This window comes from Maylandia zebra, unplaced genomic scaffold, assembly GCF_041146795.1.
Source record: "Maylandia zebra isolate NMK-2024a unplaced genomic scaffold, Mzebra_GT3a scaffold01, whole genome shotgun sequence".
Classification (NCBI taxonomy): domain Eukaryota; kingdom Metazoa; phylum Chordata; class Actinopteri; order Cichliformes; family Cichlidae; genus Maylandia; species Maylandia zebra.
Genome location: NW_027490031.1, coordinates 2,470,318 through 2,493,443, shown reverse-complemented (window position 1 = coordinate 2,493,443; position 23,126 = coordinate 2,470,318). Strand labels below are relative to the sequence as shown.

Sequence of the window (23,126 nt, the reverse complement as noted above, 5' to 3'; positions counted from 1 at the left end):
ACTCAGGGGTCACAGATAAACCACATGTAAGTTTTCTTATTTCATATTTCATTCATACACTATATTTTCAACTTAAAACATACATTTAAACTATTATACACAGAATACTATTTATAAAGTGCTTTGCAAACAAATGTCACCTGATCTTTGGTGTTTATTTTTAACAGTTGATTTGTGTTTTTATGTGTCTCGTCTGAGCAGAATCCTGAACTGAGATCAGTAAATAAAGCTTGTTTCCTCTTATCCACTTCTCTGGTCAGTGTCTCAGTTTCACTATCGGTCAATGTTACTTCTCCTTTGCTTCAGCATTAATGGTCATGTCTGATAACCTGCAGTACAAAAGCTTGCTTTTTCATAAAATAAATTCATGAAAGTAAATGAAAAGATTAAATATTGACAGAGCTCCTCTGATATATACAACAAAGTCAACAGTTACTTTAAACTGCTTCACAAACCGGTTTGTATGATTACAATCACACACAGTACCACAGATATAAAACTAATAAAAACATGGCTCTTTCATGTCATAGTGTAAAGAAACAGGAGACACCTTTCCTCCAGGTGCAGACTTGATCAATGAACTCACCTTACACTGGAACATGTTGCAGTCTGTGAGCAACACACTGACGGTCGACACATGTTCATTTGTTTTTACAAGCTGGAAAACTAGCCTTACATCTATTTAGCTCCAAAGGGACATGAAGGGTACCTCAAGTGGTCTCAAGTGGGTCATTGGAACCGCTTGAGACAAAAACAATATCCATGATGTCGCAGGAGGAAATTATGTTTTCTAAAAGTGGAACCATCCATCCATCCATCCATTCGCTTCCGCTTATCCTTTTCAGGGTCGCGGGGGGCGCTGGAGCCTATCCCAGCTGTCATAGGGCGAAAGGCGGGGTACACCCTGGACAGGTCGCCAGTCTGTCGCAGGGCTAACACACAGGGACAGACAACCATTCGCACTCACATTCACTCACACATTCACACCTAGTGGCAATTTGGATTATCCAATTAACCTATCCCCACAAGCTGCATGTCTTTGGACGGTGGGAGGAAGCCGGAGTACCCGGAGAGAACCCACGCAAACACGGGGAGAACATGCAAACTCCACACAAAAGTGGAACCAAAGAAGAATATTCAGGGAAAACTAAGTTGCCCTGATGTAGATCTTGTGGTACTCCGGAAGACAGAAGATGAACAGATGAGATGATCAGATGAGGATCATCCTGTTCCAAATGTGAGAGAGAACAGTCAGTCAGACATACAACAACGAACCAAACCCAGATATGCATGTAATTTGAATCAAACATTTCTGAGAGGAACGGCTGTGGACGATGACTTACCTGCCAGCTCTCCTCAATTTAACATCAAGTTGTTTCATTAGCCGTGAGAGGAATAGATTCATAAATCCTGGTCCAGGGAATACAAAACAGACGGTCAGGGCAACCAAATGATCGACATTTGTAACATTGCTATTTCCAGTTTCCAGTTTAACATGACAATCAAATAATGATTCACTTGATTCAATTTCGATATATAATAGAAATAAGACAAACTTGATCAATAAAAGGGGATTGAAAGATAGATGAGCAATGCTTTCAGTATTCAGGTTCTGATGTAAGTTGAGGCTTTACCAAATATTGGATTTAAACCTGCAGGATGTGCGCTGATGCGTTAAGAATACATTTTAAATGATACAGTTTTAGTCTGTCCATTTCACGTCAACTTTGCAACACATGACAAAGAGAAAGAGGGAGGAAGATAACTTTACACAGAGGAAGAAGGTCCATCAATTATGGATTTTCTCTTCTTTCGGAAACCTTGAAACAGCTCTGTAAAGCTTGCACCATGTTTTCCTGCAGAGGAAACAGACAACTGTGATTCAAAGTCTCAGTTAATAATAATAATACATTTTATTTGAAAGCACAGAACACTCAAGGACACTGTACACAGCAGAATAATAAAAAGCAAGATAAAAAAAATTAGTTTACACAATCATAAAAGCATGAGACATAAAACAAATTTAAAATAGCAGAGTGGTTACACACATCACGTGGCTCTTAATGTGTCTTTAACCTCAGGTGTGATTCATTAAGAATATTTGAATCACTGGAATCAAGACTGCAACCAGAGAAATCGAAGAAATCTATGAGAACCTTTCCTCATTTAAACACGAAGCAGAACCAAAAATAACACTAATAGATAATGTTTGAATATATATATATATATATATATATATATATATATATAAAACACCCAGCACGCCCCTGCGGGCGGTTTATCCTTCAAGCTCGGGTCCTCTACCAGAGGCCTGGGAGCTTGAGGGTCCTGCGCAGTATCTTAGCTGTTCCCAGGACTGCGCTCTTCTGGACAGAGATCTCCGATGTTGTTCCCGGGATCTGCTGGAGCCACTCGCCTAGCTTGGGAGTCACCGCACCTAGTGCTCCGATTACCACGGGGACCACCGTTACCTTCACCCTCCACATCCTCTCGAGCTCTTCTCTGAGCCCTTGGTATTTCTCCAGCTTCTCGTGTTCCTTCTTCCTGATATTGCTGTCATTCGGAACCGCTACATCGATCACTACGGCCGTCTTCTTCTGTTTGTCTACCACCACTATGTCCGGTTGGTTAGCCACCACCATTTTGTCCGCCTGTATATATATATATATATATATATATATATATATATATATATATATATAGTTTCAGAATAAGTCTATTATGTGAATCTCTTTCTGACCCATCTAACACTCAACAGAAATGGATTACTTACTGTTTTCACAGCAGTTCCTCCACTAAAGTAGCAGAAGCTGGAGGAAGCTGCATTTACTGACCTCTGTGATGCATTTACCTCTGAAAGTAAGCGTCACTCCTTTCTGTCTCAGGATGTCTTCACCCTGGGAGACTGTGCACATGTAGAAACCACTGTGGTTTTTTTGGAGATCTTTCAGGGTCAGACTGAGGTCTCCAGTCCTCAGTGGCTCTTCATTCATCTCTGTGCGACCTCTATAATCCTGTCCCTGTTCTTCTAGCAGGTTTTGGCCATCCTGATAGGTGTGGACTGTATCTCTGGAATCACCACGTCTCCACTCGATTGTGACATCATCGGGTAAATCAAGAGTGGTTTTAAAGGGCAGCAGCACAGACTTCTTCCCCTTTGTTACTTCGACTATTTCCACCTTGTAGCCTGATAAAATACAACATGAGCTGTAAATACAGACACAAATTATAAATTTACTGGCCTCAGATGAGTTTACTGACCTCTGATAGTGAGTATCACTACTTTCTGTTTCAGGATGGCTCCATCTTTTCTGTAGACGGTGCAGGTGTAGACTCCACTGTCAGTAAGTCGAGGGTAGTAAAGGGTCAGACTGAGGTCTCCGGTTCTCAGTAGCTCTTCATTCATCTCAGGGCGGCCTTGATAGTCCTGGTGTTGCTCTTCATGCTTTTTTTGGCTGTTCTCATAAACAAGGACCTTCACATCGTCAAGGTCTGAACGTCTCCACTCCACTCTGACGTCCTCAGGCAGGTCAGCTTTGGTTTTGAAGGGAAGCAGAACACGCTTCACCCCCGGTGTCACCTCCACTGTCTGAAGCTCGTAGACTGAAGAAAAGAGAAACAAGTTGTACAGACACACATAAGCTATGTCCTGCATTTCATTTGTACAGTGTCAGATCCTAACAAAAGTATATCTGAGGAAAATAACTCTACAAAATCAAAGAGAGAACCACACTGATCAAAAAATCTCCTCTGAGCAACACATGTGAGGTCAGTTCCTTGATCAGAAATGTGCAAATTGTCTGACCTCAAACCCATTGATCCTTTAGTGGGCTGGTTTCAGTCATTATGCAAATGTACTGTTTATAAGATTGGGGAAAACTGCAGTCAGCTGACACTGAAGAAGTCACTTGGATGAGTGACAAAACATTTCTCCCACAAAACGCTACGTCCAGCTAAACAGAATCAACTTTTTCGGCACTCTTTGTTTTGTTGACTGTGGCCTCCCCTCAATGAGTTTCATGATGTAGTCACCTGAAATGATTTTAACGTCACAGGTGTGCCTGTCAGGGTTGAATTTCTTGCCTTCTTAATTGGGTTGGCACCATCAGGTGTGTGTGCACAAGTCAGGCTGGTACACAGCTGACGGCCCTATTTGACAACAGTTAGAATTCTTTACAGCTAAGTAAAGAGAAATGAAGGTCAGTCAGTCAGGAAAAATGCTAAAACTTTGAATGTGTCTCCAAGTGCAGTCACAAAAACCACCAAGTGCTACGATGAAACTGGCTCACATGAGAATCGCCCCAGTAAGGGAAGACCAAGAGTCACGTCTGCTGCTGAGGATAAATTCATCTGAGTCACCAGCCTCAGAAATCACAATTTAGCATCACCTCAGATTAGAGCTCAGATAAATGCCACACAGATTTCCAGTAGCAGACACATCTCTTCATCAGCTGTTCAGAGGAGACTGTGTGAATCAGGCCAAATAGCTGCTAAGAAACAATGACTAGACAATAAGGAAAAACAACAAACAGAAGAGATTTGTTTGGGTCAAGAAACACAAGGAATGGACATTAGACCAGTGGAAATCTGTGCTTTGGTCTGATGAGTCCAAATTTGAGATCTTTGGTTTTTTGGATTCTCCTGCTGTTTTACGTTGGTGACATTGTGGGGGATGTATTCACAACTAAAAGCACACTGAACCAGCATGGCTACCACAACATCCTACCACATGCCATCTTATGCGGTTTGCATTTAGTTGGACCACCATTTATTTTTCGACAAGTCAATGACCCCAAACACACCTCCAGGCTGTGTAAGGGCTATTTGACCAAGAAGGATGGCCTGGCCTACACAGTCACCTGACCTAAACACAATGGAGATGGTTTGGGACAAGAGTGGAGGCCGCAGAGTGAAGACAAAAGGGCCGACAAGTGCTCAACATCTCTGGGAACTCCTTCAAGGGTGTTGGAAAACCATTTCAGGAAGACATTTATGACCTCATGAAGCTCATCGAAAAAATGTTGAGAGTGTGCAAAGCAATAATCAAAGCAATGGGTGGCTGTTGCAAAAAATCAAAAATTTAAAACATGTTTTGAGTTATTTCACAGTTTTTGTTTACTAAATAATTCCATATGTGTTCATTCATAGTTTTGATGCTTTCAGTAAGAATCTGCAATGTAAATAGGTTGTATCCTCAGAGTCTGCGCTAACCAGCTAGCACCTGTGTTCACTGAGATATTCAACATCTCTTTATCTCGGTCGGTGATCCCCACATGCTTCAAGGAGTCCATCATGGTTCCTGTCCCGAAGAAACCCCACCCTGCTTCTCTCAATGACTATCGCCCTGTAGCCCTCACCTCAGTAGTGATGAAGTGTTTTGAACGCCTGGTCAGAGACTTCATCATTTCTTCACTACCAGACACACTGGACCCACTACAGTTCGCTTACCGTCCAAATCGTTCCACAGACGATGCCATCTCTCATCTCCTCCACACATCACTCACTCACTTGGATTCTAGAAGGGGAATTATGTTAAAATGCTCTTCATAGACTACAGCTCTGCATTTAATACCATAATTCCCTCCACACTCACCACCAAGCTGGAGCATCTGGGACTCAGCTCATCTATGTGTCAGTGGATCACCAACTTCCTAATTGGCAGACCACAGGCAGTAAGGATGGGCGGACATGTCTCAGCCTCCACCACTCTCAGCACTGGAGCCCCCCAGGGGTGTGTTCTGAGCCCCCTGCTGTACTCTTTTTACACATATGACTGTGTGGCCACTACCAGCTCCACCACCATCATTAAGTTTACCGACGACACCGTCGTGGTGGGCCTGATCTCTGACAACAACGAGGCGGCCTACCTGAAGGAGATTAGGAATCTGGAGAACTGGTGCCAGAGGAACAACCTCCTTCTAAACGTCAGTAAGACAAAGGAGCTGATAGTGGACTTCAGCACTAAGCAGGAGAGGAACTACCAGACCCCCGTCATCAACGAGTGCCCAGTGGAGAGAGTGGACAGCTTCAAATACCTCGGAGTTCACATCACGCAGGACCTGTCATGGTCCTGTCACATCAACACCGTGGTGAAAAAGGCTGACAGCGTCTCTACCACCTCAGACGCTTGAGAGACTTCCAACTGCCCTCCAAGGTGCTCAGGAACTTTTACTCGTGCACCATAGAGAGCATCCTGACGGGAAACATCTCAACCTGGTTCGGGAACAGCACCATGCAGGACAGACGAGCTCTACAGAGGGTTGTGCGATCAGCTGAGCGCACCATCCGCTCCGAGCTCCCTGACCTGCACTCAATCTACAGCAGGCGGTGCTGGACCAAGGCCAGGAAGATCGTGAAGGACCTCAGCCATCCCAACAACAGACTGTTCTCTCTGTTGAGGTCAGGAAAGTGATTCCGCTCCCTGAAGACCAACACAGAGAGACTGAGGAGGAGCTTCTTCCCGCAGGCGGTACGGTCTCTCAATCACACCACCACATAGTACTGACTCACACATATAGTTCTTACACACACTGGACATTCTGGACATTTGTTTACACTAGTGGCCGCTGCACAACTACACTGCGTGGACATCTAATCAAATCACTTGCTTAGTCACTTAAAGTAACTTAAATAAATCACTTTTAAGCATATTTGCACTGCACAAGGCACTTAAATATGTGGATTGCACAACCCTGGACATTACATTTCTTTCATTACCATTTATTACTTGTACAGCTGCTCCCATTGTTCTATATTTCTTCATATATTCTTATATATTTTCTATATTGTGTATTTTGTGTATTGTGTATTTTGTTGTACAGTTATTTTATTTTTAACTTTAATTTTTATATTTTATTTTATTCTTTCCCAGTTAAATTTACCCTTCGTTTTAATTTTTATATTTATTTCCTATCCTATTCATAGTCTTTTATTTTAGGTCACGAGCAGTTGTCAGAGCATTTCACTGCATATTGTACTGTGTATGACTGTGTATGTGACAAATAAAATTTGAATTTGAATTTGTCCATAGTATCTTCAACTCCCACATCCAGCTGAGCTTTGACAGTTTTCTGAGGGAGGCATCAGGCTGAAGAAGGAGTCTTATCAGGCTTTGTTTCCCTGTGATACTTAGGAGACAGCTGATGAGTACAAACAGGCTAAGCACAACATGGCCTGGGCGGTAGCTGAAGCAAAATCAGGTTGTGGTAGGAGTCTGGAAAAAGACTTTCAGTCTGTCTAGAGGGATTCTGGCAAACTGTCGAGCGACTCAGGAGGGGAAAGCAGTGTGCTACTCTCACAGTCTATAGTCCGGGTGAGTGCTGCTGACTTCTAATGACGATATTGTCGGGCAATGGAAGGAATACTTTGAGGACCTTATCCTGTCCGCCAGAAACTGGTTTTTATGTAGAGGAAGCAGAGTCTGACTGGGGTGGAGTTTCCATTCTTAAAGGGGGATCACACTCCATAGCCTCCTCTGCAAAGTTTATGATAGGGTGAACCTCAGATACTGGAAGAACAATGTAGTTTCCTTCTAGGTCACTGACCAACACTGGACCAGCTCTTCATCCTCTCAAGGATACTTGAGGTTTAATGGTTTAAAAACCTAAAGAGAATTATGGATTTGATCAACTGGTCTCTGAATGCTATTGACACCCTTTTCTCAACAAGAAGTCTGGGCTTGGGAGAGCCCGAGTGCCCTGAAGGGACTTTCCCTGCCGGATACACGATGGACAGGTAGCAGAAATGGAGGGTCGTGTGCCTGGCGGGACTGTCGATCGAGGACGCTGAAGATATCTACCTATTCGGAATCATGATAACAGGGTTCTTGCTGATTGGAGCTGGCTTGGCCCTGGCTTATCGGAGAATTAAGACAGCGGATCCGGCTGTTCAAACCCCCTCAAGGCTGCCCGCTGGGATTAAAACGATGGGACGAGCCGCGACTTCTCAGAACGGGCTCAAAAGCAGAATGGTTAAGACCTTGGAGGCGCTTACAGCTGCCGTAAATACTCAGAATAACACCTCTGAACATATAATGGGATACATCAAGGAGAGGCCTGCTCAAAATAACACCCTTGAGCGAAAGATGGATTGCATCGCAGAACGGCTCACTGCAGTTGTGAGTTCTCAGAATCGCCTGTTTGGGCAAAAGAATGAAAACACCAGCAAGTTTGATACCATCATCGGGAGGCTCGCCGTTCTCCAACGGGAGATTGAGAGACCAGTGTCGGAGTGTTAAAGAACAGCTTTGAAATTCTCATGACTTGTCGCAAAGAAAGAAAAATTACCATCATAATCCGGCTACCCCTTCGGCGCCAGCTGTGGGCTCAAGGCCAGAGCTCAAGGCTGGAGCTGAACAAAAACTCCCTGATAACGACTGTGTTGAGTCTGTTCCTTCCCATTCCATGCAAGGCCACCTGGGTTGGCTGGAAGACTGTTTACTTAGCCTGGCAGGGCGAAGGACACTGTCACAGCTGAACTATGGACACGAATACACATACATATACTGATACTGATAAGCACTCACTGATGCATCACCCTCTCTACCCCGGATCCAACGCCACCTCCAACGCTTACCTCCCCTCTGATGTGGACATTGGGTCAGTTGGAGGCGCAGTCAAAAGATTGCAGCGGTCCCAGATCAGATGTACACACTGGAACACTTTCCCATGTTACTGTCTGTGTTTATTGTGCTATGGTGTGTTGATACCTGTGCATTCCTGTATTATCCTTCTGTGTTACACATTTCGACGTTTTCTTTCCTCGCTACCTAGCCTGACCTGTCTCCCCAATGTGATGTTTGTGTATTGTATGTATGGTCGGCAAGGTCTGTCATCTCGGTTGTGGGCAAAAGACCTGCAACTGACAAATAAAGGCTATCTCATCATCTCTCATTAAATTAACCAGTCTAGATGTGTTTTGTGGAGTTAAAGAAAGCACTCAGCATGAATGGATGGATGTACAGTGGTCCCTTGCTATAACGTGGTTCACCTTTCGCGGCCTTGCTGTTTCACAGATTTTTTTTGAGTGCAATTTTGCATGCATTTTTTTAACAGTGCATTGTGTACTGTGTCTTGATTGGCTCTAGACCATTGTCAAACAATCTCCTGTCCATCTCCTGTTCTTTGTCTCCTGTACAGTACAGAATGTGTTCAGCTTGTCAAACTTATAGAAATCTTCGATCGCTAGGAGTGTGACTCTGAAGTGCTGTACTGTATGCTTGTAAGTTTTCTCGCCAACAAAAACAATAATGTTGACGAAACATTTTGCACTGTCAAAGGCACCTGCAGTAGCACCCAGAAGGCAGAGGCTGATGCTAAATATCGCACAAGAAGTTGGGCTTCTGGACATGCTAAAGGAAGGTAGAAGTTACCGTATTTTTCAGATTATAAGGCGCAATAAGTGAAACAAAACAGTCAGATAAGTGAAACTTTACTCAACTTTTTACTCTTGCTTTCTCCAATTCTGCACCATTGATTCATTAATGTTGAATTCTCTGGCAGCTGCTCTATTTCCATGTTCTGGACCTGAAAACAGGGTTTGATCTTTGGTTTCCTTCTGTAATAATGGACTTATTTTTCTATGAAGGTTTGAACTTTGAGAGTTTTTAAGAGAGAAACATGAAACTGTTCATGCCTGTCTGAGAAAAGTGTATAAAGTGTGTAGTGAGGGGTATTTACAGCATTAAAACATCTATAATAATTTTTAAAACAATAACGTTGACTACTACGCAGATTACAGCTATCGCGGGTAATTTTTAGGATATAACTCCCACGATAAACGTTGGACCACTGTATAGAAAAATACCTATAAACAGCAGGATTTAAATGAGTGTTGTGCTTACAGAGAAACTCAGAGAAATTTCAGCCATTGCTTTTCTAACCTGTTGATCAAAGGAAACCATCCATTCTTTACTCAGTACTGAAACTGATGATCTCTGTCTGTGAAGGTTCTCAGTCATGTAGGTCATTGAGGTCTAAGGAGCTTGGAATGAAAATCTCCTTAGACTTTGTTAAATTGCATGAAGATGTTTCATCTGAAAAGCTTCTTCAGTTCTAAGAGCAAATGTTGGACCTTCTCGTATAAGAGGTGAAATGTCTTCAAGCAACTTAAAGAAGTCCAGATGGTTTTCTTTCCAAGCTCCTTAGACTCTTATCTCTTCCCACCTTTGATCCTTTATTCCCATTGATTTTTCATACCAGGCCCAAAAGGAGGTTAAAATTATTTTAAGCTTTTTCTTTGTAATTAATGACATATGATAAAACATGAAAAACAGTTCAAAATGTTGCCTTCTTTTAAAAAAAAATGCCATTTACAGAGAGCTGGGGAATGCCTGCAATCACAGCACTGTAAGATGGTGAAAGATCAATGTTTCTGGCTTCAATCCTCAACCCATTGGTAGGCAGCTCTAAAGACCATATATTTTTAATACTGGCTGAGATTCAATATGAAAAAGACCTGCCAAAGATGGATCTTTTTCATATTGCATCTCAGCCAACTCTAGATAGGACACCTCTAGATTTCTTGTAAAGACCACAGATTCATGTTTTTCATACAGTCAATGGAGTCTAGAGAGTTGACAAAAGGAAATGACAACATACCACAGCCTCTCTGATGTGCTTACTGACCTCTGACACTGAGCACCACCACTTTCTGTTTTAGGACTTTTCCATGCGTGCAGACAGTACAGGTGTAGACTCCGCTGTCAGTTAGTCGGAGGTCTTTCAGGGTCAGACTGAGGTCTCCGATTCTCAGTGCCTCTTTGTTCATCTCTGTGCGACCTCTGTAAATCTCGTCCTGTTCACCTGAAAGGTGCTGGCTGCTCTGAAACATGTGAACTTTTTTGTGTTTGGAGTCTGAGCGTCTCCACTCCACTGTGGCATCCTGAGAAAGGTCATCTTTGGTTTTAAAGGGCAGCAGGACAGACTTGCTCCATTCTGTCACCTCCACCGTCTCCATCTGGCTCTCTGAGAGGAGAACACAGCAGAACATGAGACAGACAGACATCAGTGAGGTGGATCCTCCATCATGTCCTCTGCTGTGTAACCAGCAGCTCCTGTTTTCAGTGTTTCTCTGACTTGGAGCTGAACAGCTTGTGTGTTGATGTGTGAGGCTGCACAAACAGCTGCTTTCTTTAGTTTTCTGGATTTATTCTGTGACACCTGCAGACACATACAGTGTCTACCCTTCAGCATGAAACTGAGAGCGTTTTTGTTTTATCAGAGCAGAGAGGCAGCAGGAATCACAGTCTCTGCTGAACTGCATGGATCAAACCTTTGTTTGGGTTCAGTGTCATTTTTGTGTTTTTGTATTGACGGTGGTAAATTTGTTGTCATATAGGTAGAATAGGTTGCCATGGAGACCTGACATAGTATGGCCATATGTTAAGCTCCGTAGAACAAAACAGCAGTGTGGAAGTCTAATTCCTGAGTTAACGAGACGATACATTAAACTCAATCAATCGAAAATGTGTCACCAGCAGTTTGATCTTGTACAGATATGGATCCAGAAGACTATCAAAGCTGTTCCACTCACCTCTGACAGTGAGAGACACCACTTTCTGAAGTAGGAGGCTTCCATCCTTGCTGCTGACGGTGCAGGTGTAGACTCCGGTGTCAGTAACGCGGGGCTCCTTTAGTTTCAGACTGAGGTCTTTATCTCTCAGTGGCTCTTCCTTCATCTCTGTGCGGCCTTGGTACACCTCGTCCTGTTTGTCCGGCTGATTTTTTCCACTGTCATACACGTGAACCTGCATGTGTTTGGGGTCAGTGAGTCTCCACTCCACTGTTGCGTCCTGGGGAAGATCCTCTGTGGTCTTAAAGGGCAGCAGGACAGACTTTTTCTCTCCCTCCAAGATCTCCACCATCAATACCTGGCTGTCTGTGAGGACAACAGAGCAGATCATGACATGTGCACACAACACCAACACATCAGTCTACCAGGACCTCAAAGAGCAGGTGATTTTTCAGATTGAAGTGGAGCTACTAACAATGTATCATTTAGTCACGTTCACATTAGCTAGCTTCTCCTGATCTGGTTCCAGCTTCCTCTGCAGGGAAATGAGTGCCCACAAAGCCCCGATGAGGAAATAATCATTCTTTTATTACTGCCTGTCCAGTGCTGCTTTATCGTACAATGTATATAATGTGTATAATGCACAACCCCGATCAAAATGATAATCATGATTATTTTCATAAGTATTGGGAATTCTTCATTAGATCCCTGCAAAAGTGAGTTTTGTTTGTTTGTTTTTTTTGTTTGTTTTTTTATTGCTGCTTTAAAGAACCAACAACAAACCAAACTACCATACCTGCTGGGCGTTTGATCCATTTATATCTATAACACATGATGATCCCACTGACAGCCAGGAGAGCCAAGATAGCCAGGACAACAAAGAGAGCCCAGAGCCAAGTCGGAGGCCGCTCTGTGGTGAACAAAAGAAACCTGGACATGAAACATGATGAATTCACAGCAGATGACAAAAGTGTGGGCTGGCGGACTGTACAATCTACGGCTCAGAGATGTGCCATTCCTGATAAACTAGCAAGATGTCAGCAACCTATAAGTGAAAAGATGATAGGTTTTTACTAACCAGATACTTTATTAGCATCCACTAAACTGCTGCCATGTGATTGGTTGATTAGATATTTTTGTTAAAGAACAGCTGAACAGGTGTGCCTAATAAAGTGGCACTGAGTGTATATGTGTGTTGAAGTCAGATTGCTCCCCCTGCTGGAGTCACTCGGACATCTGTTTTTCTTTCACACCATTACAGAGCCACTGTCACAGAGCCTTACTGGACACTTTATTAGGTACACCTTGCTGGTATCCTGTTCCTTTGCTTGTTAATGGCTCCGATGTGACATCATCACAGACATGCTGCACATTTATCATGTGACTCTTTTGTTCCAGCACATAGCAAAGATGTTAGGATGCCTGGGTCGTTGACCCAGGGTTTTTGAGTTTATTATATTATTTATCATTTCTAGTCTTTGGTTTCAGAGTTATGTCTTATGGTTTATGTCTCTGTGTAATCCTTAGTTGCTATATCCTCGTGTCCAGTCAGTGTCTGTCTGCCCTGGTCCCATGTCTTTGTTCCCTCTGTTGCAGTGCCTGCATGTGAGTCTGTGTCTTTAGTTCAATTTGTGTTATGTTTCCTGTTTTATTTTGAAGGTCCTTGTCTGATGTTAATGTATCTGGATTTGCTTCCGACCGACCGACCCTCATTTATGTTGTGTGTGTGTGTGTGTGTGTGTGCGCGCGCGCCGGCTGCCTGCTTATCTAAGTTTATTTGGATTTTAGTTACGTTTTGCCATCCAGCAATAAAAGTTGAGTTTTGAAGTACACTTTTGCCTGCCGTGAGTCTGCACTTTGGGTCCTATTCCTGCCTGCACACAGCCTTCACATGACAAAAGATGCTCTGTTGGACTGAGATCTGAGACTCTGTAAGCCCTCTGAGTGCAGCAAACTCATTGTTACTCATTTGTTATCCTGCAGGAAGCATCAGAGGACGGTACACTGAGGTCATTCTGGGATGGACACAGTCAGCAACAGTACTCATGGCTGTGGGGTTTAAACAATGCTCTGTTGGTATTTAAGAGGCCAAAGGTGTCTCAGGAAAATCTCCACTACACCATTATACCACCAGCAAGCTGAGCCTTTGGTACAAGTCAGTATGGATCCATGCTTTCATGATGTTTTCACCAAACTGTGACTCTACCATCTGAATGTTGCAGCAGAAACCAGTAAACATGTGTCAACCTTCTGTTGTCCAGTGAGTCTGTGCTCTGGTCTAACCTGATTGGTGTGGATAAGTGTGGTGTGCTGTGTTTCTGTGTTTCAGACCTCTGTAAACTGACTGGAGGGAAAATCCCTGCAAATCACCAGTTTGTGAAATACACAAACCAGCAATCATTGCCACATTTAAAGTCACTGAAATCATCGTTTCTTCTCCATTATGTTGGTTAGTTTGAACTTCTGCAGGTTGTTTTAAGTGCAGTAAGTTGGTGTCATGACATTGGCTGATTAGATATTTAGATCAATGAGCAGCTTACAAGTGTACCTAATGAAGTGCCCAGGAACCTTTAGTCAGTGTTTTGGAATGTGTATTATTAGTCAGTCATGATTTGTGAGCTCAGAGCAACAACATCTCAGACAGACAATATTTTAAAGGCATCATACTGAGTACTGACTGATTTCACACACTGACCTTTGACCTTCAGTTGCACATGGGTCTTGCTCTGATCTTGTCCATATTTGCGGACGATGCAGGTGTAGGTCCCACCATCAGAGACTGTAGGGTTCCTCAGGGTGAGGCTGAGGTCTCCAGTCTGCAGGGCGTCGGCTTTCATCGATGTTCGGTTGGTGTAACGATGGTTCTGATCATTCAGAATATCATCTCTGCTCTGCACACGCATGTGGACTGTTGGGATCTTGAACTCATCACGGTCCCAGACCACTGCTGTGGAGCTACTGGAAGCATTAACAGGTACCTGACAGGGCAGCAGGACAGACTCCTCCCCCTCATACACCTGATACACCTCCACCCCTGAGGCATGATGGGAAACTGAGGAGAGAAACAGTGTCCCATCATTCAGTCTGTCCACAGTGTGGGTCACATGTAGGGATGAGTTCTAACAACAGGTTTTAAATTAGTACCAGTAATGACGACAGTGTGCAATATTTGCAAAGCTATAAGTGGAAGGAAACCATGACCTAGGACAACCCGATGGCATAAGATATAGGCCTAAGTACAACTCCTTGGGTTTCATATGCAAAAACTTTTATTGTGCTAGCTTACGTGGTTGCAGTGCTACAGGGGTTTAAAAATAGTTAGGCAAAACGGAGCGTGCCCGCTCTGACTGGTTTTAACTAGAGATGGCACGCTAGAGATGGCACGATACCACTTTTTTATGTCCGATACCGATATCATAAACTTAGATATCTGCTGATATCGATATGAATCCATTATAGTGTATTTAATAATCAATAAAACTTTTTTTTATATCTTGCTTCATTTTGTATAAGTTCATACTCAAGTTTAAAAACAAAACACTAAAGCTATTCTGTTATACCTGTATGTAAAAAAATAAAAAAATAAATAAAAAAATACACTGCACCCAAAATATTTCATAGTTCAGCGATACTGATCAATCTAATGAACTTAAACCTGCACCATCCTCCCTATTCTGGTATTTTAAAGAGTGCTTAGCAGAAATATTAAGCAACCTAACTAATAGGGTTCCAACTCCCAACAAAAAAAAAAAAATAGGGAACCACCCTCCACCCTCTGCCTCGTGATGCTTAATCAACGCAATCAACATTAATTTAATGCATGTGTGTTTAAAAAATAAAAATAAAAAAAGCACAGAAATCAATTATTTTTCTACAATATTTAAAAAGATTCAACATCTTTCTTCAGCAGGACTGCAGACTGCACAGATGGTACCTTCCCAAAGGAAAAAGTACTACAGCTTGCTGGGATATATATTAAATGGTAAATGGCCTGCATTTTTATAGCGGTTTTTACTCAGACAGAGGTGAGGCTGCCAGTCACTCTCTGACCATCACTAGTAGGCAAACATGGATATTTGGCATGCAGCCAGGAGGCAGCCTGGGATCGAACCACCGACCTTCTGATTAGTGGCTGACCTGCTGTGCCACCTAAGCTACAGCCAATTAGATTTAATTATATACAGCAAAGGACTTCTATACATTTTACATCAGATTAAAACTTTGGGTGTAAGATTCAGATAATTATTTATTAAAAGCTCGACATTTTAAATGAGAATAAGAAAGAAAAGTATGTCTTTGTGCCCCCTTTTCCCTGTTGACGCCCTACCTGGGCCCCCCTGGCCAAACTTTGCTAGATCTGCCCCTGCACAGTTACCAGCTGTCAGCTACGTAGAAAAAGATCCTGGTGTAGAAAGTAATATTAAATAAAATAAATTCTAACAACAGCTTCTCAAGCTTGAACGTGCTGCTGTTGTTCAGTCGCTGGTTTCCTCTTTCTGGTGCAAAAACAAACAATAGAGACGGGAGTCCGACAGAAAAGCAGATCAGATGATCATTGATCAGTTTCATGATTGAAGTAGCAGCAGGAGAGAGAGAGGCAGTCGCTCCATATATCTGTTGTTAATCTTAACGTGGGAATGCTTTACAAACATTCAGAGATGAACTTGCTTTACTTCTCTCTGGGATCACTTCCTCGGAAATGAAATGCCAGTTTATAGCGAGGCTCCTAATACTAAACCAGACCGCCAAGAGGTCTCGCACAGCCGCTCTATCACATGAGCACACTGCTCCGAGGTGCTAAGGTTATGAGCTGAGTTACGCTAGTGATGGGTCCAGCAACACTGACGCGCCGACGCATGTATCAAGCTCATTGAGCGAAACCTGTATCAATGCGTGCGTCGCTTTAAGAAAAAGTCAGGTGATCGATACAGCTGCTGTATCGCTCATTGGCAACGCGCCAAACTATGTTTAAAAGGTACCGCATCTGCCAACGGAATGAGTTGCCACCAAAGAAAAAACACAAAATTACTCTCGCAAAGATATATAAAAAAATACATATCTCTCTACAACAAATGACAATACACATCTCTCCATAACAAAATGGAGCCCGAAAGAAAAAGAAATGTTACTGCTGTGTGGGATCATCTATCTTTTATCTGCAAATAAGGGAATAGTTTGACCAGACTGTTTGTCTGTCTCTGTTTCAGTGTAATCTATCAGAATAAGAAAAACAACAATGTGACTTGCAGTGTAAATTATTTATTTCATTTTATGCAAGTTGAATGTCGCATCTGTTCTGTGGAGCTTTTTACACAAACACAAGCACCTCCTCAGTGTTTAGGTATTACAGAGCCAAACATGAAAATGAGGAGACAAACACACTGAGAATGAACACAGGTCCGCCTATATTGACACTGAACAGCTTTATCATCAGTTTTTTTAATGATATTGGTTTCATTATTTTGAAATAATTGCCAACCCCTGGACTGCCAACCCCTTAGTATTGTGTCGAAGAGAAACATTCCAAGATCAGAGGATCCTTTAACGTACTGGGGAATGAGGAATACATCTTATCAGAACCTTTTCCACCTGGCTTTACAGTTTGTGTACCCCAGCTTCATCTATGCCTGTGAGTTTTCCAAAGCTGGGGAAATGGTGTAAAGTAAATAAAATAAATAAATTAAAAAGATGCAGATGTGTTTTCATGGAAGGCCTTAATGTTTGTCCCTATTGCCAGTCTTGGCAGCCGGGGGTCAGTCCGCCAGGGCCTCCGCTCCTGGCCGCCACCCGGCACACAATGCACCCGACCCCTATGGCGCCTCCTGCGGGTGGTGGGCCTGCGGGAGGATGGGCCCATGTCTCCTCTTCGGGCTGTGCCCGGCCGGGCCCCATGGACTAAGGCCCGGCCACCAGACGCTCGCCCTCGGGCACCCTCCCCGGGCCTGGCTCCAGGGCGGGGCCCCGGTAACCCTATCCCGGGCAGGGTAAACTGTTCCCTCGATATTCTTTTCATAAGGGTCTTCTGAATCGCTCTTTGTCTGGTCCCTCACCCAGGACCAATTTGCCATGGGAGACCCTACCAGGGGGCAAAAACCCCCAGACAACATAGCCCCTGGGATCCCTGGGACACACAAACCCCTCCACCATGATAAGGTAGCGATTCAAGGAGGAGGGAGACTGGGGACATTGAGTCTGAATGGACCATGTTCAGCGTCTCCATTGCCGAAGCTGCTGCATTGAGCTGCGGCCGCAAGGTGGTTGGTGCCTGCCGTGGTGGTAATCCCTGAACCAAATGGTGGACACCAGAGGTGAAGGGAGCCACCAGGCTGAAGAAGGAGTCCTATCGGGCATGGTTAGCCGGTGGGACTCCGGAGGCAGCCGACAGGTATCGACAGGCCAAGCGGAATGCGGCTCAGGCAGTGGCTGAAGCAAAAACTCGGGTGTGGGAGGAGTTTGGAGAGGCTGTGGAAAAAGACTTTCGGACTGCCTCAAAGAGATTCTGGCAAACCGTCAGGCGTCTCAGGGGGGGAAAGTGGTGCTCTACCTGCACTGTGTATAGTGCTGGCGGAGCGCTGCTGACGTCGACTGAGAAAATTGTCAGGCGGTGGAAGGAATACTTCGAGGACCTCCTTAATCCCACTGTCACGTCTTCCGAGGAGGAAGCAGAGTCTGGGGATGAGGGGAATGACCCGCCATTTTCCAGGGGCGAGGTCACTGAGGCAGTTAAACAACTCCTTGGTGGCAGAGCCCCTGGTGTTGATGAGGTCCGCCCCGAGTTCCTGAAGGCTCTGGACGTTGTAGGGCTGTCCTGGTTGACACGCCTCTGCAATGTTGCGTGGAGATCAGGGGCAGTACCTGTGGACTGGCAGACCGGGGTGGTGGTCCCCATCTTTAAGAAGGGGGACCGGAGGGTGTGTTCCAACTACAGGGGGATCACATTCCTCAGCCTCCCTGGGAAAGTCTATGCCAGGGTGCTGGAAAGGAGAGTTCATCCGCTAGTCGAACCTCAAATACAGGAGGAACAATGCGGTTTTCGTCCTGGTCGCGGAACACTGGACCAGCTCTTTATCCTCTCCAGGATACTTGAGGGTGCATGGGAGTTTGCCCAACCAGTCTACATGTGTTTTGTGGACTTGGAGAAGGCATTCGACCGTGTCCCTCGGGGTGTCCTGTGGGAGGTGTTGCGGGAGTATGGGGTGTCTGGCCCATTGCTACGGTCCATTCGATCCCTATACATACAACCGTTGCAAGAGCTTGGTTCGCATTGCCGGCAATAAGTCGGACTCGTTCCCGGTGGGTGATGGGCTCCGCCAGGGCTGCCCTTTGTCTCCGGTTCTGTTCATAATTTTTATGGACAGGATTTCTAGGCGCAGCCAAGTGGCGGAGGGCTTTCGCTTTGGTGGCCTCAGAATCTCATCTCTGATTTTTGCGGATGATGTGGTTCTGTTGGCTTCATCGGGTGAGGGCCTCCAGCTCGCACTGGAACGGTTCGCAGCCGAGTGTGAAGCAGTGGGAATGAGGATCAGCACCTCCAAATCTGAGGCCATGGTTCTCAGCCGGAAAAGGGTGGAGTGCCCACTCCGGGTCGGGGATGAGTTCCTGCCCCAAGTGGAGGAGTTCAAGTATCTCGGGGTCTTGTTCGCGAGTGATGGGAGAAGGAAGCCGGAGATCGACAGACGGATTGGGGCTGCAGCTGCAGTAATGCAGACGCTGCACCGGTCCGTCGTGGTGAAGAGGGAGCTGAGTGTAAAAGCGAAGCTCTCAATTTACCGGTCGATCTACGTCCCTACCCTCACCTATGGCCACGAGCTGTCGGTAGTCACCGAAAGAACGAGATCACGGATACAAGCGGCAGAAATGAGCTTCCTCCGAAGGGTGGCTGGCCTCTCCCTTAGAGATAGGGTGAGAAGTTCGGCCATCCGGGAGGGGCTCAGAGTAGAGCAGCTGCTGCTCCACATCGAAAGGAGCCAGCTGAGGTGGTTCGGGCATCAGACAAGGATGCCCCCTGGGCGCCTCCTGGGTGAGGTGTTCCAGGCATGTCCCACCGGGAGGAGGCCCCGGGGCAGACCCAGGACATGCTGGAGAGATTATATCTCTCGGCTGGCCTGGGAACGCCTTGGTGTTCCCCCGGATAAGCTGGAGGAGGTGGCTGGGGAGAGGGAGGTCTGGGCCTCTTTGCTTAGGCTGCTGCCCCCGCGACCCGGCCTCGGATAAAGCGGATGAAGATGGATGGATGGATGGATGGATTGATGGCCTTAATATTTGAGCAGAAGAATGCTAATCTGCAGATTGCATCTACTCCTGCCTGCAGTTCAGACCTGTCACCAGCGACAACATCTGGAGCATCATGAGCTCAACGACAGGACGAAGCAGAGCCAGGACTGCTGGAACAGCTGGAACCCTCCATCAGACCAGAACCGCTGCTGTCCCGAGGTCACAGACTGATGTTAGAGAGGACCAGTGTTGGGCAAGTTACTTTGAAAAAGTAATTAATTATAGTTACTAGTTACTACTTCTTTTAAAAATTCTTTAATTGTTTAATTATTTATATAGCACATTTAATTACAACAGGAGCGTTGACCAAAGTGCTGTACAAGAATACAACATACATAATAAAATAACACAAAAACGTAACTGAGTTACAATATTCTAAAAGTAAGTTAATTACTAGTTAAATTAAAATGTTAATTACTTGAAAAGTAACTATCGCGTTACTTAAAAAAAGAAAAAACATTTAACCCTCTGGGGTCCAGGGTATAATTGGCCATTTTTAACTACTTTTGATCTTTACCTTTAAAGACTATTTACTTTGCCTTGTTTGGTATCATTCTTTTCAGCACAACCTAATGTGTCTGAATTTACAGTTATTTTTCATTTTGACATACTGTATTAACACAATTGATCTAAAATCAGACAAAAAACACAAAATCAGAGTAGAAAAAGTTATATTTTTTACTGTAACAACCACAAACATGTTTAATGAATCATATTTCATAACTTTAAATGCAAATATAAATTGTCAGTTTTAAAATCCTATGCACAAGTTTTGTAAACAACAAAGTTATTTGCATCCATTTATCTTTTACCCTTTTTTTAAATAACCATTTCAAACTATTTACAGAACAATCAGCTGTTCTTCAATAAGATGCCACAATTTATTTGTGCCACTCCAAAAACATAATTTCTGTCCACTATAAACGAGAACATCACAGCCTGATACCTGCAGGTCTGACAGCAGCAGGTGTATCACTCCTGTTTCTACCTGGAGACAGCAGTCGCCTCATTGTTCTGATACACAACACAAAACTATCCACAACACTACACACTAACTACACAAGACAACACATTAACTACACACTCCAGACACGCTAAACGTCACAAATCTCTCACATTTCAAAACCTGCTCTCTCTCTTTTTCTGCTCTCTCTCTCTCTCTCTCTCTCTCTCTCAGTCACTCCTAAAACTTATTTTTTTGGTTTGTTTGTTTGTTTTTGCTCATAAGCAGAGAGTTCTTGCTGCGCTAACATTAGACAGTAAACGTGATGGAATTATTGAGGAAAAAAACACGTGTATTGTTTATGATGACTCTGGTTTTTCAACACAATTTAAAACTGGTATATATCACCTTGTTGTTTTGCCTTTAAGTGGTCATGTAATTAGCTTACCACGATTACTTTATTCTTCCTCAGTCAAACAGCAGCACTCATGTGATTGTTTTGCCCCCTTAGCTCCAGGTGTTGTGCTAGATCGTGAAAACCGTCCGCGGGAGCGCGCAGCTGCTTAAAGCTGTAGCGCCCAGATTACTTACGTAGTCAGCTACTTCCTGCAGCTAATATAAGGTGCAGTAAGCTGAACACAGCTTCAACCGTCTGTTTGTTGAAAAATAGTAACGGACCGCATTTTCTTGTTAGTAACTATAACTTACATTACTGAAAAAAGTAAAGTAATAACGCCATTACTTGTAACGCCGTTATTCGCATCACTGGAGAGGACACATGGAACTGTAATACTTCAGAGACAGCTGAAAAATGTTTTGTTTTCTACTGTAAACAACTGTAAATTGTTGTTTCATGACATTTACAAATCATTGCACTCTGTTTTTATTCAGATTTTACAGTCAGGACTTTTGTGGAACTGAGTTTATATAAAATGAAATGAGTAAACTTCCCATTTTCAAACTCCAGCGCTTCTCTGAGTTTCAGATGTTTCATTTTCGGTTTTCTGTACTTTGAGCATTTCTCGGGAAGCTCATATTTTTACCCTCTATCTTTTTAAAACTCCACTTTTTCCTTTCCAGCAAGCTTGTTGTTTCACGTCAATGCAAACCTCCCCTTATTAATCTGACCTGAAACTCAGTGTAAAGTCCTCTCACATGACACGAGTCATGCTTATTTCCTTTTTTTTTAGTAGCTGTTCCGTAAAAGTAGTTCCTTCAGCACATGCACTTCTCTGTCAGACAAATCCTCACACACACATTTGATGTTATTTAGCAAAAAATGTATTGCCTGCATCCAAACTGCTGGAAATGACTTGTTGGCCTATAATTTGTCGTGAATGATATGGAGACATTTTGAGCCTGAACATTCCTGCCACAGGGTAAAAAATTCCTTTTTATCCAGCTAAAAAAAACACGCACGGAAATTTCTTCCTGGCACACAAGCAGCAGTGAAATGCAAACGTTTGATCACGGCAGAGGGTGTGGAAGCATTCAAGATTAGAGTTCAAGCATTATGACGTATTTATGAGGTAATGCAGAGACGAAGGAAAAGAAGGGTTGTCTGTCCCTGTGCTAGTGCTGAAACAAAGTGAGTGAAGTTGCCCCCCTCCCTTCTTCAAATCAGACCAAACTGATGTCAAATGTTTGTGCTGCTTCTGTTTTAAAAATATTAATAAAAGTTTCTACTGGTCACCCAAGGTCAGCCAACTCCTTGCTTTATTGTGAAAAGGTTGTGAAACATCCTGATCACACGTTTTAAACTAACTACATATAAGAGTTAAAACAAATTGTGTGTTCAGTTGGAGAAAAAACTTTATTTGTAAAATATAAAACTACTTCACATGTAGGCCAGGAGCCACCTGCGTCTTTTGATGAAGACTGGATGGATTGAAAGCAGATAACCCTGGAGAGTAACGGATTGAGAGTGGCTCACCCAGCACTCTGTTATTCACTGACTGCAGCAGGGAACGGTAAATACTGAAAACATCCCCCTGTGGCTGACGGCAGCCCAACTACACACGGGTTCAAAGTTCTTACCGTGCACGAGCAGCAGGAAGGGCATGAGGCTCTCCATCCCCCTGTGACAAAGACTATAACCTGGTCCCACCTCTGCTCCACCCAACACCCAAATACTCACACGGCTCTAACTTTCCAGCTGTAATGAGAAAGTTTTACTTTCAGTTTCAACCTTCAAAGTAAAAGCTCGTAGAGACGTATTCAGAGACTTCATTCTCCCATTTGAGAGAAAAGTGCTGCAGTGGCAGCAGGAACTCTGTTAAAGCTCTATTTTTATTCTCTCTATCATTCTTTTTTTACGCACACCCCAATTTTAAGTTATTTATTTGTAAAAAAATGTTTGGAATCATGTCTGATTTTCGTTCCACTTCTCACGTGTGCA

The 23,126-nt window shown here is 43.8% G+C and overlaps 1 protein-coding gene across 1 annotated transcript; it reads right to left on the bottom strand.

Annotated features, from left to right (window-relative positions):
* Window positions 1–204: 204 nt before the first annotated feature.
* Window positions 205–22,830, bottom strand: LOC143415592 (uncharacterized). Its single transcript, XM_076880835.1, has 10 exons — window positions 22,766–22,830; window positions 14,207–14,563; window positions 12,308–12,421; window positions 11,533–11,877; window positions 10,626–10,964; window positions 3,262–3,603; window positions 2,852–3,187; window positions 1,772–1,856; window positions 1,344–1,410; window positions 205–1,226 (listed from the first exon to the last, which is right to left on the bottom strand). The coding sequence occupies exons 1-9, from the start codon at window positions 22,800–22,802 to the stop codon at window positions 1,368–1,370; spliced, it is 1,998 nt and encodes a 665-aa protein (XP_076736950.1). The 5' UTR covers window positions 22,803–22,830; the 3' UTR covers window positions 205–1,226; window positions 1,344–1,367.
* Window positions 22,831–23,126: the final 296 nt, after the last annotated feature.

Coding starts and splice junctions, on each gene's coding strand:
- LOC143415592 (XM_076880835.1), bottom strand. CDS start 22,802: ATGGAGAGCCTCATGCCCTTCCTGCTGCTCGTGCACG. Junction 12,422..14,206: donor TGTGCAACTGAAGGTCAAAG/GTCAGTGTGTGA, acceptor TGTTCACCACAG/AGCGGCCTCCGACTTGGCTC. Junction 3,604..10,625: donor GGTGGTGCTCAGTGTCAGAG/GTCAGTAAGCAC, acceptor TCTTTTCTTCAG/TCTACGAGCTTCAGACAGTG.